The 15,734-nt window shown below is 46.7% G+C and overlaps 2 protein-coding genes across 4 annotated transcripts; one reads left to right on the top strand and one right to left on the bottom strand.

Moving 5' to 3' along the window:
* The first annotated feature begins 1,634 nt into the window (after window positions 1–1,634).
* LOC127295736 (uncharacterized) lies at window positions 1,635–14,886 on the top strand. 2 transcript variants are annotated; one of them, XM_071819236.1, is made up of 8 exons: window positions 1,635–1,830; window positions 2,588–2,801; window positions 2,896–3,696; window positions 4,102–4,473; window positions 6,339–6,448; window positions 6,544–6,625; window positions 8,037–8,341; window positions 14,494–14,886. In XM_071819236.1, exons 3-7 carry the CDS (start codon window positions 3,187–3,189, stop codon window positions 8,331–8,333), a joined length of 1,371 nt encoding a protein of 456 aa, XP_071675337.1. In that variant the 5' UTR covers window positions 1,635–1,830; window positions 2,588–2,801; window positions 2,896–3,186; the 3' UTR covers window positions 8,334–8,341; window positions 14,494–14,886. The 2 variants fall into 2 exon arrangements, with proteins under 2 accessions (XP_071675337.1, XP_071675336.1); XM_071819235.1 differs by lacking the exon at window positions 14,494–14,886 and having other exon boundaries at window positions 8,037–8,707.
* Window positions 11,207–15,571, bottom strand: LOC127295735 (uncharacterized). 2 transcript variants are annotated; one of them, XM_051325723.2, is made up of 2 exons: window positions 15,107–15,571; window positions 11,207–13,154 (listed from the first exon to the last, which is right to left on the bottom strand). In XM_051325723.2, exon 2 carries the CDS (start codon window positions 12,996–12,998, stop codon window positions 11,304–11,306), a length of 1,695 nt encoding a protein of 564 aa, XP_051181683.1. In that variant the 5' UTR covers window positions 12,999–13,154; window positions 15,107–15,571; the 3' UTR covers window positions 11,207–11,303. The 2 variants fall into 2 exon arrangements, with proteins under 2 accessions (XP_051181683.1, XP_051181682.1); XM_051325722.2 differs by having other exon boundaries at window positions 11,207–13,090.
* Between the last annotated feature and the right edge of the window lie 163 nt (window positions 15,572–15,734).

Genomic DNA, 15,734 nt, shown 5'->3' with positions numbered 1-15,734 from the left:
GGGGTTAGGGAAGAGGACCATGGAAGAGCACGACGCGCTCACACGGATGCAATAGAGGAACCTGTACGGCGGGCATAGAGCTCGTGGCAGACGGTGATGCGCTCGAAAGGATGCAACACAGGTTCGGAGCGAGCGCATAGTGGTGGCTATCTCGTTCGGTGGAGGCCCCTGGAGATCATGAGGATGTTGTGTCGTTCCGGGGCAAGGGTGGCCGGGAATCAGCCTCTCTGCGGCGGCGACAACTTTCGTGGCGTTGGCTGGGACCTCGGTGCGGTGGCGGTGGTGCTGGGCGCAAAATAAGAGAGGCGCGAGAGAACAAGAGAGAGATGCGCCTGTGCGAGGTGGGCACTGGTGGCAAGTCTGTGTGCTCCTAACCTGATTGCTTTACATGTTCTGAAGTTTCCGGTGATACCGTCCTGATAACTTTCCTTATACCAAAATCATTGCTGAATGTGGCGATCCCGTGATGTAATGCTCCTAATGTTATTTTAGGAAGTGATAGATGCTTAGGAGATTTTGAGAAGGGTGGATCTTACGGAAGGTTAGATATCAAGCGGGATGTGTTTAGTAGGATTAGATGGTCTTGATGGTCCTGATGTTTGACATCAAACATTTTTAATGACATACGGACTGCAATATAATAGTAAAAAAAAACTCAAAACGGAATCAAAAATAAAATAACTAGGTTGCCTCTCACAAGTGCTTTCTTTATAGCCCTATAGGTAGGCATACTACCTTTTTTATTTAGAAGCACCACATTTCATGAGGGCAATGCTTAGCATTTGCTCCCTCCTTCCTTGCGGGAAGGGATCGTGGGCGGGGAGATGAGCTGTGTACATCTCGTTGGAATTGGTCTCCGTCGGGGATGAAGATCATATATAGACGGGCGTCAAATGACAATCATGGCAGGATGTGGCAACCTTTGTGTCATCCAGGAACCAGCGCCACACATTAATTAGAAGGGCTATAGCCACGTCCCACGAAGCCTAGATCAAGCCCACGTAGCCACCTCCCTCACGCTCGCCAGTTTCGTTGTTGTCGCCGCCTCACCACTATATGACCGCATTTGCCTCGCCTATTCCTCACAGTCGTGCGCCCACCACCGTGCACGCCTCCGCCTGCTAAGGACTGGTCCCTCCCCACCTCCATGGACGACCAAGAGAGCCCACACGACCATGTCGTCCACCACTACGCAGATGGCCCTCCGTCGCGCCGCTGGAGAGCCGCCTAACCACTACCGCTTAGCTAGCGTCAGTGGAGCCTCTCGTTCGGTGCCGAGTTGGGCTCCTCGATCTTTGTGATGTGCAGCATCCGCCTCCACAGTGAGCTTCCCAACCCCTTTGGAGCTGAGGGCTCCCGCCACCACCGCGGTGACAGCCTATGGCAGCGGCAACAAAGGGGTCTTGGCGGAAGTGGTTTAGGGTTCCCGAGTCACCTTGTATGAAGCCACGCAAAGGTTTTATGACAAATCTGCATGCTCATAAAAGGCGGGTGATGACCATTTTATGACAACTTGAGAGTTTAGTGAACCACGTAAAAAAAAAGTTTCCCTCGCAACTATTTACCGGTAGGCCGTGACATAATTCCCTAGCTTATTTCCGTGGAGATCTGAAAAAAAAAGGCAAACAAAAAGGTCCTCGCAGGAGCCAGGCGCCGAGTCGCAGCCGCACCACTATTCCTTTGCCTCGAGCGCGCGAAATAAGGAGCGAGGCCGCGCGAAGACCCTAGCGGCAACCCGGCGACGGCGCAATCGAGCGAAACCCTATCTTCACCGGTGCCTCCTCTCGTCCCGGCCTACGATCCCCAACCGGCCGTGCTTGCTTTCATCTGGTAATCGCAGAACCCCAGATCCTCTCCCTCTTCCCAATACATTCAATTCTACACACGAACTGCGCAATCGAAAGCTTCTTTCTACTGATTTTGGAAAAAAGATTAGCCTTCATTATATCTAGTACCTTCGAGCTCGAATAGATCTGCGGTAGTATGCATAGAATTTTAATCTTGTGCATATGCTTCAGCTTCAGTCATCCGTACTTTCGGTCCGGACTCCGGAGTGTCATGCGTGAGACAAATTTGTGTGTTACGCTCGTGCATACTTTTTAATCTTCTGCACATATGCTTCGGCTTCAACCATCCATACTTTCTGGAGCATTTACCGTGTTTCTCGTATACATTAGACCTCGTTTTGTTATAATACTCTTGGACATCAGCGTTGGCAGTTACCGTGTGTGACTATTACAACACACTATCAGGCCTCATTTCGTTAAATGACTTAAATTCATCAGGTAGTACTGTTTGGCAAGGACACAGTACATTGAAGCGATTGTTGGTCAAAGTTTGCAATCTCTGAATTTGAAACTGTGAACCTTTTTGGGCATCGCACTGGCTTCAGATAGACCAATATCATTTTCTGTATAGCGAACTGGCGGCTATTTTTGCCAAATGATAGAAGTGCCACACTAACTGTAATTTTGAGGTTTCTTTGAAAAATCTAGTGTTCAGGCTATCGCAAATTCTATAAAAAATAAGTATCAAACTAAACATGTTATGGTAATGACATTGATGGTAATTCTGCACTTACTTTCAGGCAAATAGACACTGAAACTAGAATCCACGCCTGTTCTTCAGCAATGGAGATAGTGAATGAAAAGAAGGCAACTGAAGCTGCTTATGGTGAAGATAATCGTCAAGCTAAGGATGTATCAAACATGGAAGCAATTGATCCTTCGAATCCTCCCTATCCTCCTTGTGCACCTGGTCCTTGTAAAGATTTTACTAGCCATATCAAATTAATCAAGGAGGTGCGGTAACTAAACCTCATATATGATATTTCGCTCTACTTCTGTTTCCTTTTCTTACACATGCCACTTCATGCTTGCATATTCTCTGTTTCAGTGGATGGATCGAAAACAGGCTTTTCTTGCTGCCTACAGAGCAACTCATACAATCATCCCAGATCGTACTCATGAGGTTCTTTGCTGTCCACGTTACTGTAATTGGATTGAAAAATCATTTAGTTATAATTGTCTTTTCAGTTTTCATCCCTGCAGTACTTGTGAATACTTAGCTTGTGTGTTCCAATGTTTGTGCTTTGTTGTCATACGATGCATTTCAGCTTGTCTTTTTTTTCCCTATTAAACTTTGTTGATTGGATCGTTGATTACCTTTTCACCCTTTCACTTTTGTATGGATAAATCTAAGATGGCAAATGATGCCTTCTTCGATAAATTACCCCGCCTGGCGTCCATCCTGGAAAAAGATAGTGTCAAGCTTTTCCTCAACTTATTCGAGAATGACAGAGTGGGTTTGGCTTGGGGTTTCGTCATAACCCCACAGACTTTCAATCAGATGATTGTGCAAAATGCCCTGCGATGTGCCAAAGTTGCCTTGGAGGGCAAGGCTCCTGAGCTCGATGGATACCGTGCCAATCCCAACTACATGAACCAAAGTGGGTACTTTCCCCTCCACCAAGCTGCTGAAATGTTCTCTACTGACATGATCAAATTGCTCTTCCACTATGGCGCATTGGCCAATTTGCGCACGGTTGGCCCTGAAGTCATCGAGGGCCTACTCCCACTACATGTTGCAGTTCAGAACGCTTGCCTGCATAAGTTTCTTGAGGACAATCTGTTACCTGACAAAGAGAATAGAGACTATGTCTACAGGCTCATTCAACTGCTGTGCTTGCCTGAAATGGTTTGTCCAACTTTCCTGTTGACCCATAGTACTGCTATTTCTTCAACTACATTTGGCATCTCCATATTCTGTGCGGGCCATAATGTTTGTCTCAGATTCATCCCAGCATTAATTACTATTTCTGAAACGTAACAAGTGGAATTTCTAGTGTGTCATTACTGATGTACTAGTTGTCAAAGACAGAATAGTTTCCCTGTGGAACCTTTTTTTTGTAGTCCATGTATCACATCTTTTTAAATTTTTAATCAAGAAAAGGAAGCAGTGACTACAGGTTGATGTTAAAAAATTTGAACATTCAATTTTCTTGTGCTTGGCAGTGAGAAAACCGGTGGAAGTTATTGAACACCACTTATTTGTGTATAATGCCAAAGGTACTCAGTTCATGTTCCATTTTCGTTTTTGCAGAAGATCTTCTTGGATACAACCAGACTGATTGCAGAAAGAACAGATGATCTACTTGCTGAGCTCTGGATATACATAAAGGATGGAAAGCTTGCCGAAACAGCAGTTTTGCTCCTGGCGGCTCAAAAAAAGATCCGCACGGGATCTTCGTTCAAGGCAAATGGCAATTCTGTGACAGATGGAGATGGGTTTTTTATTATATCTAAGCTATGTGCAGATGATATTCTTGCCTTAGATTCGGAAATTTCTCAAAAAAAAGCTGGAAATAAGCGGCTGAAGGCGGAGAAAAAGCTTAAACGTATGTCATGGGTCCTTGTTAATGCAATTAATGAAGCTGGTGAAGCTCTTGATTCTTATATCCGGGCGCACCCAGAGGTATCAAACCGTTTGTATTTGTAGCTACAGTGCACTATACATGCATATAATATGGTAAGCCTTGGTTTTTAGGAAATAAATGTATTAATCTGCTCGATTTAAATTATGAAAATAATCATATTGATTGAGAGAAAGAACAAATATCCAATGCGCCTAACAGAATCATTGTAGGTTGACTTACGATCTTTAAATAACCATGGCACCTAGAATTCTAAATCCAGAGCGTAATTACATCAGCTGACCCCCTGCAATAATTTTTAACAATGTAAATTTAAAAGGAATAATAAACACAGATGTGCATCAAGATCTAGGATTAAACTTTGTTGGAAAGAAACTAGCTGTTAGGATAGTTTCAGTTTCATCAGAGTTAGGTGTCGAAAAGTTCTGCTTCGTTAGTCTAAGTGTTAGGTTTCAGTTTGTGAGTCTTCAGGAGTTTGGGCTGGGAGATGACGCGGTCTATGTGTTCACGTACGTGGCACGTCCCGAGTCATGGGATGGCACAATTCAGTAGGGGTTGTTTTTTAAAGGGAAGGCCCTTGGCCTAGCTTGATATATAAAGCTCTTATGGCAACATAGTAGCGATACAACTCACACCCCAAACGAACTGTCTGATGCCTTAGTCATTACAAACCACAAGTACCAACTAGTCTGAGAACATAAAGAAGACAAGCAAGCCACAAGCGACTGCACGTGAAGGATCAAGGTGGCTGCAGGGGCCAGGCATCCTCTCCTCCATCAGCGTCATCCTCCATCGTCGTCGCGTAGCCGACGATGAAGCCTCCTAACCTCGTCCAGAGCCGCGTCCAGCAGCGGTAAGTCCCTCGGTCTGACCAGAACCCTCCAGCTCTGCATATGAATAGACATTTTGAAGATGGCGTCAGCCGGGTTGTTGATCAGGGATCCCTCTATAGCTAGCTTATTGCGGATGTTCCAAAGGGCCCAACACTGGGCCGCGAAGGTGTACCAAGCTAACCTACGGAGACGACCCGTAAGGCCATTTACTATGGCCATGAAATCCGCGGTCCCTGCCGGATTCCCGGATTCCAGGAGCAGTGCGGAGTTCCCAAATCCCTGCCCACATGAATTTTGCTATGTGGCAGTTGAAGAAAATGTGATCGCAGGTTTCCCATTCTCCACAAAGGGCACAACTGCTGTCAGAGGGCCCCCTCCTCTTAACCAGCTGATCCCCCGCTGGAAGCCTACCTCTAATGAGCTGGCAGAGGAAGACACGAATCTTAGGCGGCACGCTGGTGCGCCAAACCTCCTTGAAGTGAGCGATTGCCCCACCCTGGGACAACTTACAGTACATGGAATTGGTGGAGTATTCCCCTGATGTCTCCAACGTCCAGCGGACCACATCCTCTCCCGTAATGATGGGAGTGAGGTCGAAAATCCTGCAAAGATTCTCCCATTCCACCGTCTCGGCGAGACCGAAGGAGCGTCTGAATTTGATACGTCAGCCATCGTTGTTGCGAACTCCCTCCACTGTGGCGAAGTGGTTGTCACAACATGAGAAAAGGCGTGGGAAGGTCAGACGCAAGGGCCCGTGCCCGTCCACCAGTCTAGCCAAAACTAGGTTCGCCTCCCATTGCGCACCTTGTGCTTGGCCCCCATCTTGAAGTACTATTTGATCTTGTGAATTCAGTAGGGGTTGTGGCGATCGCCACGGCTTGCTTTGAGTTTCAGAATAAATGGGAGAAGAAACAGAAATGTAGCAAGTTGAATGCTGCACAAAGATACTGTCATCTTTTTCCTCTGAACCTCTCTCCAAATTGCTGTGTGGGATTGAGAACTTGTGTAATGTAGGAAACAAACTTTCCCTCTCACAGAGGCATTTTCTTATACAGGTTTAAAGTGTCATGCAGGTGACCAGTGCCATGCAGGTGTCCCATGTCCATGTCCTTGAACGTGTCTCATCAATTCTCAAGAACCATGGTGTATTTCCTACTGGAGAATGCATCAACACTGGAAACCTGTACTTATTTTCAATCTTCTCCACCAATATATTTTTGCATACAACTACACGTTGAGTTATGTTCATTAAATATTTTCTCCTATTTGTTATTGTAGCTGCCCCTATGAGCAACAATTGTCCAGATCTTCCAATGGAGAGCTACCTGTCAAAGATGATGTGCATGGTACAGTCGAGAAGGTAAAATATTCTAGAACTGGTGTGTTTATATTTTCTGCAGTATGCTTGTTTGGTATCCAAATTCCGCGGCTGGGTATCAATTTAAAAATTTCTATTTGTTGAACAAAGGAAAATATTTTGGCACAAGAGATGTAATCTTTGATGTTCTTGCTTTGGTCAATACACAAGGGCCGATAAGATATCTTCTTGCATGGGTTAAATATATTAGTTCGTTAGCTAAAGTAACCTGACTTGCAAAAGTTAGTCCAAACTGTGGTGCTAGCTGCATTGTGACAACCGAAAGATGTAACAGAAAAAAAGTAACCAACTAAGCATATATAGTCAGTAAAAGAAAAGAAATATCTACTTGGCATCAGATGGTACTAAAGATGTGACCGGTTTGATTGATAATTCTTTGTTTTTTCATTTAAATATAGTGGCATTCAAACCAATTACTCCATTGATCCAGGTATCTTCTATTGAGAACCAGTAAAAAGGCAGATAATTTATTTTTAACAAATCATCAGTATTCCATACTTGAGAATAAATTTGAAATAAGAGATTGAAATATTTTCTGAATCAAGGGTTCTCCGTACGATGAATCCTACTTTATAGTTCACACTCTTTGATTTGCGGCCAGCTTATATAATGCCTATAAAATCAAATGGTACATTTGCTATTTTGTAGTATTCTTACTACTTTTTACATGTCTAAAATGCTGATGGAACTGAAGTGTTTCACATGAAACCATATGGCAAAAGCGGAATTGATAAAAAGAAAACTAAAGTGTGAATATTTAAATTTGATTATAATTGACAAACAAAAGGTGAAAAAAAACTGGAATAGCTCTTGGTTGCAATTTTTTTGGGGGGGATTTAAGGTCAATAACACTGCTACACTGTTTATAAAATTAACATCCACTGGAACTAACTTATTAGTACCCACTGTTTCCTGAGTTATGCAGCTTGCATGATCTCTGTAATGATGCTCAATAATATATAGCATTGGCTTACTGTGGAATTTATTCAATTACCAGTAAAAATTATTTCTTCTTTTTTCTTGAATTTTGAAATATTATTGGATTTGTGAGGTAAAGGAAATAGCAGTGTCCAGAGGCAATGGCAATGGCAATGGCAACGGCAATGGCAATGGCAATGGCACGTGTCACTTTACATATTCCTTAAATGAAGCTTGCCATGCCACTTAAGTGGTACTCCCTCCGGTCTCTTTTAATTGACTCGGATTTAGTACAACTTTGTACTAAATTCGAGTCAATTAAAGAACGGAGGGAGTAGTATACTCTGAAAAGAAATATATGAACCGACCACATATTCCAGAGCAATCCAAACAATATGTAACAGAACATTTGGTCTTGTGGAAATATTTTATGTGTTCCAGTTTCAAAATCGGCATTTATTGACCATTGATACAGGCTGCCAGAAAGAAACGACCTAAAGGATGGGAGCTCGAATATACAAGGAGAAGCTTCTTCCCATATTGGAAATCAGTGTTATCCCAGCTGCAGGATATGTCTCCCATGATAAAGTTGCAAACCATTCAAGAGACCGAGGAAAATTGGAATAGATCAGTGGCTGAAAGATCCTCTCCAATTTCAAATAACAATCTTGGATTGTTGGGAAGAATTCCACAGTTAACAAGTAATCAGCAATCCAGAAGGCTGTTCGGTACCACTGCATCAATAGTCTTGAAACTCTTAAAGCATGCTTGAGTTGAGAGGTACGCTATATTAATCGTATTTTTGTAGACATTGTTAATCAGCCTGTCTAATATAAACTTCTTAGAAGGATGGAATTTTTTTGTAGACATTGGGAGAGAAATTATTTATCTCCGTAATTATTCTCATGTGATTCTAGAGCCAGCGACATAGTTTTAAGCTAGAGATAAGGCTAGTCGTAGTGGTAGTATATTAGGTGGTATCATGCAACATGGGCCCACAAAAGCTAATGTGGCAGCTAATAGAAGAAGAGAAAAGATTGGAGTAACATATGGAGATATTGTATCATATGACACGTTACGACATAAATTATTTTCAGATAAATCTTGTACATTGTCTTTTGCATTGAGATTCTACAAATTAATAAATATAATGAGAATATGATACTCCTTCATGATACAATGCATTATAGAGATAATATCAGTATTATATGCATAAATACTACCCACTATGACTAGTCTAAGACCATCTCCACTGGCGCGTCCTAAATAGGCGTCGGTAGGTGCGGGGGGGGGGGGGGGGGGGTGTTGGCACCTGCTACTGCCGACCCCGATAAGAACCATAAAAAAACTCTGAACAACCAAATGTAAATAAACTACGAAATTGTAGTTATATTTCATTCAAATTAAAATACTAAAGGCTTCTGCTGGCCCTCACCATCTTCGTGGCAAAGGAACAACATTCAAAAACCTAAACTTCGCCATCCCCGCCTTCGTCGGTGCTATCGTCGTCGTAGTGCATGGGCAACATGTGCCGTCAAACACCTTCAAGCCAGCTCGTCGTCGCCTTCGTACTTGAAGTTTAGCAAAGCGCCGACCTCCAGTTGTGGGCGTGGGCGAACCTCTCCGAGCCAGTGTGGAGGAACATTTGACATTGCCTGTTGAATGGGACCTCTATAGGCCAATGGCAAAAGCGGCTACCGACCGGCGAGAAATTGCGCGAAATTCTCCGGGAGCCTCTTTGGGCTGAAAGGGTCCTCGGTGATGAGGAAGATGAACTCGAAGAACTTATCGTGGAAACAGTCTATATACTCATCGGGCGATGCTGAGTATTCAAGCGGTGGGGATCCTGCACCGCAGCCCCTGCCCTGTCGCAGTGGTTGCGGCCGCGATCGCGACCCCTAGACCTGCCATGGATTGCGTGGGGGAGAAGGTAGAGTCGGGCGCTAGGGTTTGTGTTAGTAGGGGCCGGTGCCCGAGCACCTGTTTTGTATCCAGAGGTGTGTGGGCGGTGGTGCGCATTAAGGCTGGCACGCATGGCTAGGCCATTTATTTTGCGTGGCTGGAGATAGGCAACGGTAGGTGGGTGGTGGCGCCATTAATCTCCGACACCCTCGGAAGTCGAGCCGCCGTACTCCGTCGACGCGTGTTTAACTGCTCATTCAGCGGCTGCCAAGCAGGTCCGAGGGCTTCCATCTGATGTGGCGTGAGGCGCCGGTGCGCCTATTCGGCGTCCCGCGCAAAGAGGCCAGCACAGGGTTACCAGCGATTGTATTGGGCTCTGAATGGTGCCGACACATTATTGGGCGCACCGGTGTGGTCTAAAAAAGCGCTGGATCAGTATCACACAAAAATGTTGACTTTAATAAATATTGAGCTCTGCATGGTGCCGACACATTATTATGTACGTATTTATCCCTTAGTTGATTGCCTTGCTACATTCAATTAACTTAGATATCAAAAGATATCAACTAAAATATACTCCCTCCATCCACAAATAAATATATGATTTATCCAAAGAAATTTTTCTTAAGTTTGACCAATTCCATAAAGAAAAAATGTTTGCAACACCAAATTAATATGACTAGATGCATATTGAAATGTATTTTCATATTATGCATCTTGGAATGTAATTTACAATATAGTAATTAGAAGTGCGGCTATTGAGAGTTCAGGGCTGGCGATGGTGAAGCCGCCAGGATGGGTGGCGCTGCTGCAAGAGGCTGCTGGCGGCTACCAGGGAACAGCGATGCTGCTGCCAACGGTTGCTGGCGTTGCTACCGCTGCTGCCAGCAACGGCGGTGCTTCCAACATGGAAGAGCGATTCTGCCAGGGCATGGTAGAACTGCTGCCAGCCGGAGGCAGCGCCGTTTCTAGACCCGGTGGTACCTGCGTGGATGCCCAATGCTACCAGGGTGGATGCGATGTGCTGCCAGGGCACATCATCGCTGCTGCCAACTGTAACTGAAGGTGGTGCGAGTGGAAGTCAACTCGAGGCGACGGTGTGTTGCAACCAGAGGACGCTGATGCTTCCAAGGAGAAAACCAGTGCTGCAAGCGGCTTGCCAGAGATATAAGCCAGAGTAAGCTTCGCGGGGCACCAGTGCTGCTCGCTATTGTAGGCAGGGGCAGAGGGGCAGCGCTACTGAGAGCCGCCATGGTTTGTGGGTGGAGTTTCTAGAGGAGCGTGCAGATGGGAGGAGAATTTTTCCTGTTCATCCGCGAGAGGATGCAGGAGGGTGTTCGTTGGCATGCGTGGGTGGTCCCGATCCAATCCAACCGGTCTCAATGAGATCATATGGTTAGGAATCCGGAGGATTGGGGGTTCCTAATCCTATCCTGTGAGGATTGGGGGTTCCTAATTCTCAGGGTTATCCATTAAAAAAAGCTTGACTTTAAGTAGTATAAAAATAGGACACCGTTATTTTCTGGCATTTGCTGAAACACACCGCTTGATTGTGTCTTTGCCAGGTACCATTACAATTTTATGGCACATTTGACAGAACACACCACCTAACTAAAAACGGAAAGTAATGTGAATAAAAATTGTAATGGTACCTAACAAAGACACAATCGGGTGGTGTGTTTCAACAAATACCCAAAATTAACGGTGTCCTATGACAAATTTTCCCATAAAAGTATATGCAGCAGACGCAGAAACTGAAGAGTAGTCCTGCTGCAGTTGAAAAAAAATCACACCATCCTTTACGAACATACACATAATCACCAAAGACTCATGATCTAATCTAGTTGGAGCTACACTCTTCCCTGTCCATTTGTATCAGCGTAGGCAGAGGCGGCCTCATGGCATGTTGGCGATCAAGATTGGCGCCGTAGCCGTTGTATGTGGCCGATCTCTCCATGGCAATGTCGCCCATCTGCACAACGGGCGAGCTCAGGCCGCCGTCACTCAATGCCACCATCGCGTCAATCTTGGGTGGGCACGAGATGCTCCGGAAGTACGTCGCCGATGCCTCCCGTGGCAGTGGCATCAGCACGGCGCGACCATCCTCGTTGCGCGCACCGTGGGCGACGAACCGGTCGTCCTCGACGTCATAGAAGTTAGCCGTGCGCACTTCCTGCGCCAGCGCGCAGCTCCAGCAGAAGAGCCACTTGGCGCAGTCGCCCACCGCGGCCCACCCCGGCCTGCCGCCGCTCGCCGGCAGCTTGTACCGCTTCCTCATCTGCATCCGCCAGTAGCCGCCGTAGAGGAACCCGAAGAAGCCCAGGAGCACGCCCACGACCACGACGATGAGGCGGATGTCGTGGTCGTGTATGTTGAGCGCCGTGGCGCTGAAGACGAGGAAGGGCGCGATGCAGAGCAGGATGAAGGTGAAGGTGTGCACGCACATGTTGCCGAACCCGAGGCGCTCCATGTTCCAGCCGAAGACGCAGAACGTGCACGTCGCCGAAAGCGTGCATACCGTCGCGTCGTCGCAGCAGTCGAACACCCCGCCGCTCCACTCCGGGCTGCCCACCACCACGGACCGGTTGTATACCCTGATCTCCACGTCCCCGTTGTGACCGTGCGCCTCTTCGGCCGAGGACGACTCCGTGTCATGCTGCTTCCGACCCAGCGGGCTGTACGCCATGTAGATGACGGCAATGACGGGGAAGGTGGTGCCGACGCCGTAGCCGATGTTGAGCGGCCAGTCCGGCCGGTCGGTGCGCGAGTAGCTCCAGAACAGGGCGCAGCAGAAGTACTGGGCCAGGCAGGTGATGTGCAGCAGGGCCACCACGACCAGCATGTGCGCGCGGTCGTGCGGCTCGGCCGGCGCCCCATCCTTGCAGTACACCTTCCGTACCTCGTCGCGGTCGCCGTCGGGGCGCCACCGGAGGAGCAGCACGAGGTGGTGGAAGATGGTGGGGTGCTGGTAGAGGCACATGATGGTGAAGAGCGCGTTGAGGATCTGGTTGATCACCTCCGTCCAGTCCTTGCGCCTGGCGTCCTGCGGGATGGCGCCGTCGAGCATCCCCGTCATGAGCAGGAACAGCAGCAGCAGCCCCGCGGCCACGAAGGCCAGCCAGATGATCATCGCGAAGTTGGCTGGCCGCTTGCACCACCTCGCCGCGGAGGACCACAGCTTGCCCCACTTGATCTTCCGCACGAACGGCACGCGGAACCGGCCCCGCCTCCGCAGCCGGCACTCGCCATAGTTCTCGTCGGAGTCGTCATGGTCTTCTTCTTCTTCCCTGGACGTGATCTGGCTCCTGCGGCGGAGGCGGCCGACGAAGGTTGACCGCAGGAACCAGTCCTTGGACGGGCGTGCGCGGAGGAAGTCCAGGAACCGCCTCTTGCGCAGGCTCCTGCTCAGCGCGCCCTTCTCCACCGTCGGAATGTAGATGGGGATGAAGTCCATCAGCCGCGTCGGCTCCGGCGCGTCGACGACGATCTCGTGCCTCTCGCTGCTGCCGTGACTCCCGTCGTCCGGCGGATCCATCTCTCTGCCCAGCTCCTTCCCCCGTTAGTGCCACTTCGCTACTTCAGAATCAGAGAAACACGTCGTATGTTCGTGGTCCGATTAGTCTGCACCTTCAAGAGTTTCAGAGTTGGACACGCCCAAGCATCAGCACACATGCCACGACCAGACAAAGTCCTATGTGTAAAAAAAATTGTCAACTGGCTGCAGCACAACCAGAACGAACTGGTTTAGTATGATACCGACTGGCAATCACCTCTAGTTCGGTATTGGTATTTGTCAGCCGACTGAGAAACTGATGAGCCCTGAACACGCTGTTCCGGCCAAACGGTCAAACATGACAGGCCCTACCAAATTAAATGATCCATGTACGTACTGATTCTGACGCCACGCATTTCATCTGTACCATCCTTCAAGATCGAGACCACAAGCAGACATTTACTACGACTCGATCTTGTAAGGAATAGTATAACGCCACTTACTGAGAGTCTGAGATGCTACATTGGCTAGTCCTACAATGTTTGATGCTGTTTGGTGCACTGAATCTTAATCGCTGTCTATAGGATCACTGTGAATCGTGGCACGTTGAATACTGGCACCAATGTTGTTCAACTTTTTTGAATCTAGCGTTTTACTGTAAGGTTGGTCATAGTGCAAAGTATTATATAGTGGTATCATTTATATGATACCAATCTATGATACTCCCTCCATACCGGATTAATGGGTAAATACGCACTTCGAGAAATAAGTTTGACTACTAATTTGGTCAACAAAATATAAGATATACGGAGTATGCCAAAAAAATTATACCATATCTCTCCACATTAATTATGTACCACTAGCATATCTCTCCTCATTAATTATAGTGCTACATCAAATATTTGCCATGCATGATACTCCATTATGGCTAGTCTAAGGAGCGACAGAAATATGCTCTACTTACTATATAGCGATGACGGGACCTAGACACCTAGTTAATGCGTGAAGAAGCAGCCGCGTGTCTCGAACCTTGTCATCTTTGTTGCAATGGCAAATTTCAGATATTTTCAAGCTAATCTTTTTAGTTTGAACTTTGCTTCTTCTTTTTCCAACCGGGCTTCAACCCCTTTCCATTGCAATAATGAAAATAACCAGTCTTTCTTACAAAGTATCACAAACGAAGAAAGGGGTGAGGGAACAAGAAGCGAGTTGGGGCAATGGTAGGAAACCCACCGTGCAACACCTCGCCATCAGGGAGTTCAAATTTCAGATATTGCCAAGCTAATCTTTTTAGTTTGAACTTTCCTAGTTCTAAGTTGTCTGAAAATTTGAAAATATTAGTCACCTCAGCAACATATCTGTTCTCCATTCTTCGGTTGTAGTGTGAAAATTACGTAGTACTTCCACCAGTCTCTGTTTTTACCCTTTGAAAATATCGTAGTCTCAACGAGTATCAAACCAAACATAACAATAGGCAACAAAAAGGTAAAGACATTTCGGTGTCAGCCATGTGACACTTGGTGATTGTCCTGCGCAGGTAATTTCATCGGTACGAGGCGGCTGAATTTACTAGTGCTTTGTGTTTCGCAAACCATGCTGGGCATCACTATCAGTATGGTGCCGTTCCGTCGCCAACATTCTCTGTAAACCCTTAAAGAATGTGGAGAGAAAAGAACATGCAAAAGCTAGATCCAACAGCCGAAGCACCCAGCTCTGCACTATGCTAAAGAGATCGCACACAAGCACATGGATGGTGGCCATTGCCACTTGCTGCTCCAAACATGGAGCATGAATTTGCTCAAAGAAGTTGCAGTTTCAGAAAAGTTCACCTGGCTAACTCCTGAATCATAATGGCAGTTCAGTTCCTAATACGATTTCTACGGTTCTACCACCACACTTGATCAACTACTCGTACTTTACCTGTCCTTTATAAAACTACTGCTTGTCCTGCTTTGCAGAGTGTGACTCTCTGATGGCAACTCGCAGAATTTGCATAAACGAAAACAGGGAGCAGTCGACAGGGTTAAAGGAACCGACAATCATTGTTTATGAAAGAATCCGGGGCTCTGGCAGCTAAGACTCTTAAGACAAACTCGATCTCAAATATTCGGTGTCGATCGAGTCGAAAGAAAACTAAGCTTAGCGCAAACCTGACAGCTGCAGCACCTTGTTCCCCTGTCCTGAACACGAACGATGATCGATCCTCTCCCAGTATATTTGCCGCTCGATCTTCTTGCTTCATTCAGGATTTCAAAGTGTCACTGCTGCAGCGTTGTCTTGTCCTGACTCTTTATTGTGGCTTATATAGCCTTGGACGAGCTGTTCCTCGCGCGTGTCTATGGGGACTGGGGTTTTCAGTTGGCGGGGGATGGGCCGCTCTTATGAGCATCTAGAAAAGAAAAAGTCTCTCTTCTGGGTCATATTGACTGCGACTGCAAGGAAGGTCTCGCATCTTGTTCTTGTTCGGAGGGAAGCTTGGCCTCTGCTGCATGACTTATGCGACCTCGCCGGGAGGAGTCAGAGATGGCGTGTCGGGGACATTAGAAAATGCTACAGAATGGTGAAAGTCCATGGCAACTTTCGGGATCGTGGAGCGGGGTGCCGCTATGCCGGGCTGTGGGTAGAGATTGCAAACGGATCCCACCAAAATTTCACTCATAGTTCATTTTATGATTTCTTGTTTTAAATTCGTTTTCAAATTTGAACTAGAAATGAAAAATGAAATACCACTGTAACTATGACGGGATTCCGATTGACTTCTTGGTTGTAAAGTTACGG

This window comes from Lolium perenne, chromosome 4, assembly GCF_019359855.2.
Source record: "Lolium perenne isolate Kyuss_39 chromosome 4, Kyuss_2.0, whole genome shotgun sequence".
Lineage (NCBI taxonomy): Eukaryota > Viridiplantae > Streptophyta > Magnoliopsida > Poales > Poaceae > Lolium > Lolium perenne.
The sequence above is the reverse complement of the archived record's forward strand: the minus strand, read 5'-3'. Positions and strand labels throughout refer to the sequence as shown.

Bases quoted from the DNA above. Each gene is read 5' to 3' on its own strand.
- LOC127295735 (XM_051325723.2), bottom strand. From the start codon at position 12,998: ATGGATCCGCCGGACGACGGGAGTCACGGCAGCAGCGAGAGGCACGAG.
- LOC127295736 (XM_071819236.1), top strand. From the start codon at position 3,187: ATGGATAAATCTAAGATGGCAAATGATGCCTTCTTCGATAAATTACCC. The intron at 3,697-4,101 runs GTTTGTCCAACT...TCGTTTTTGCAG, and splicing joins TGCTGTGCTTGCCTGAAATG to AAGATCTTCTTGGATACAAC. The intron at 4,474-6,338 runs GTATCAAACCGT...AGTGTCATGCAG, and splicing joins ATATCCGGGCGCACCCAGAG to GTGACCAGTGCCATGCAGGT.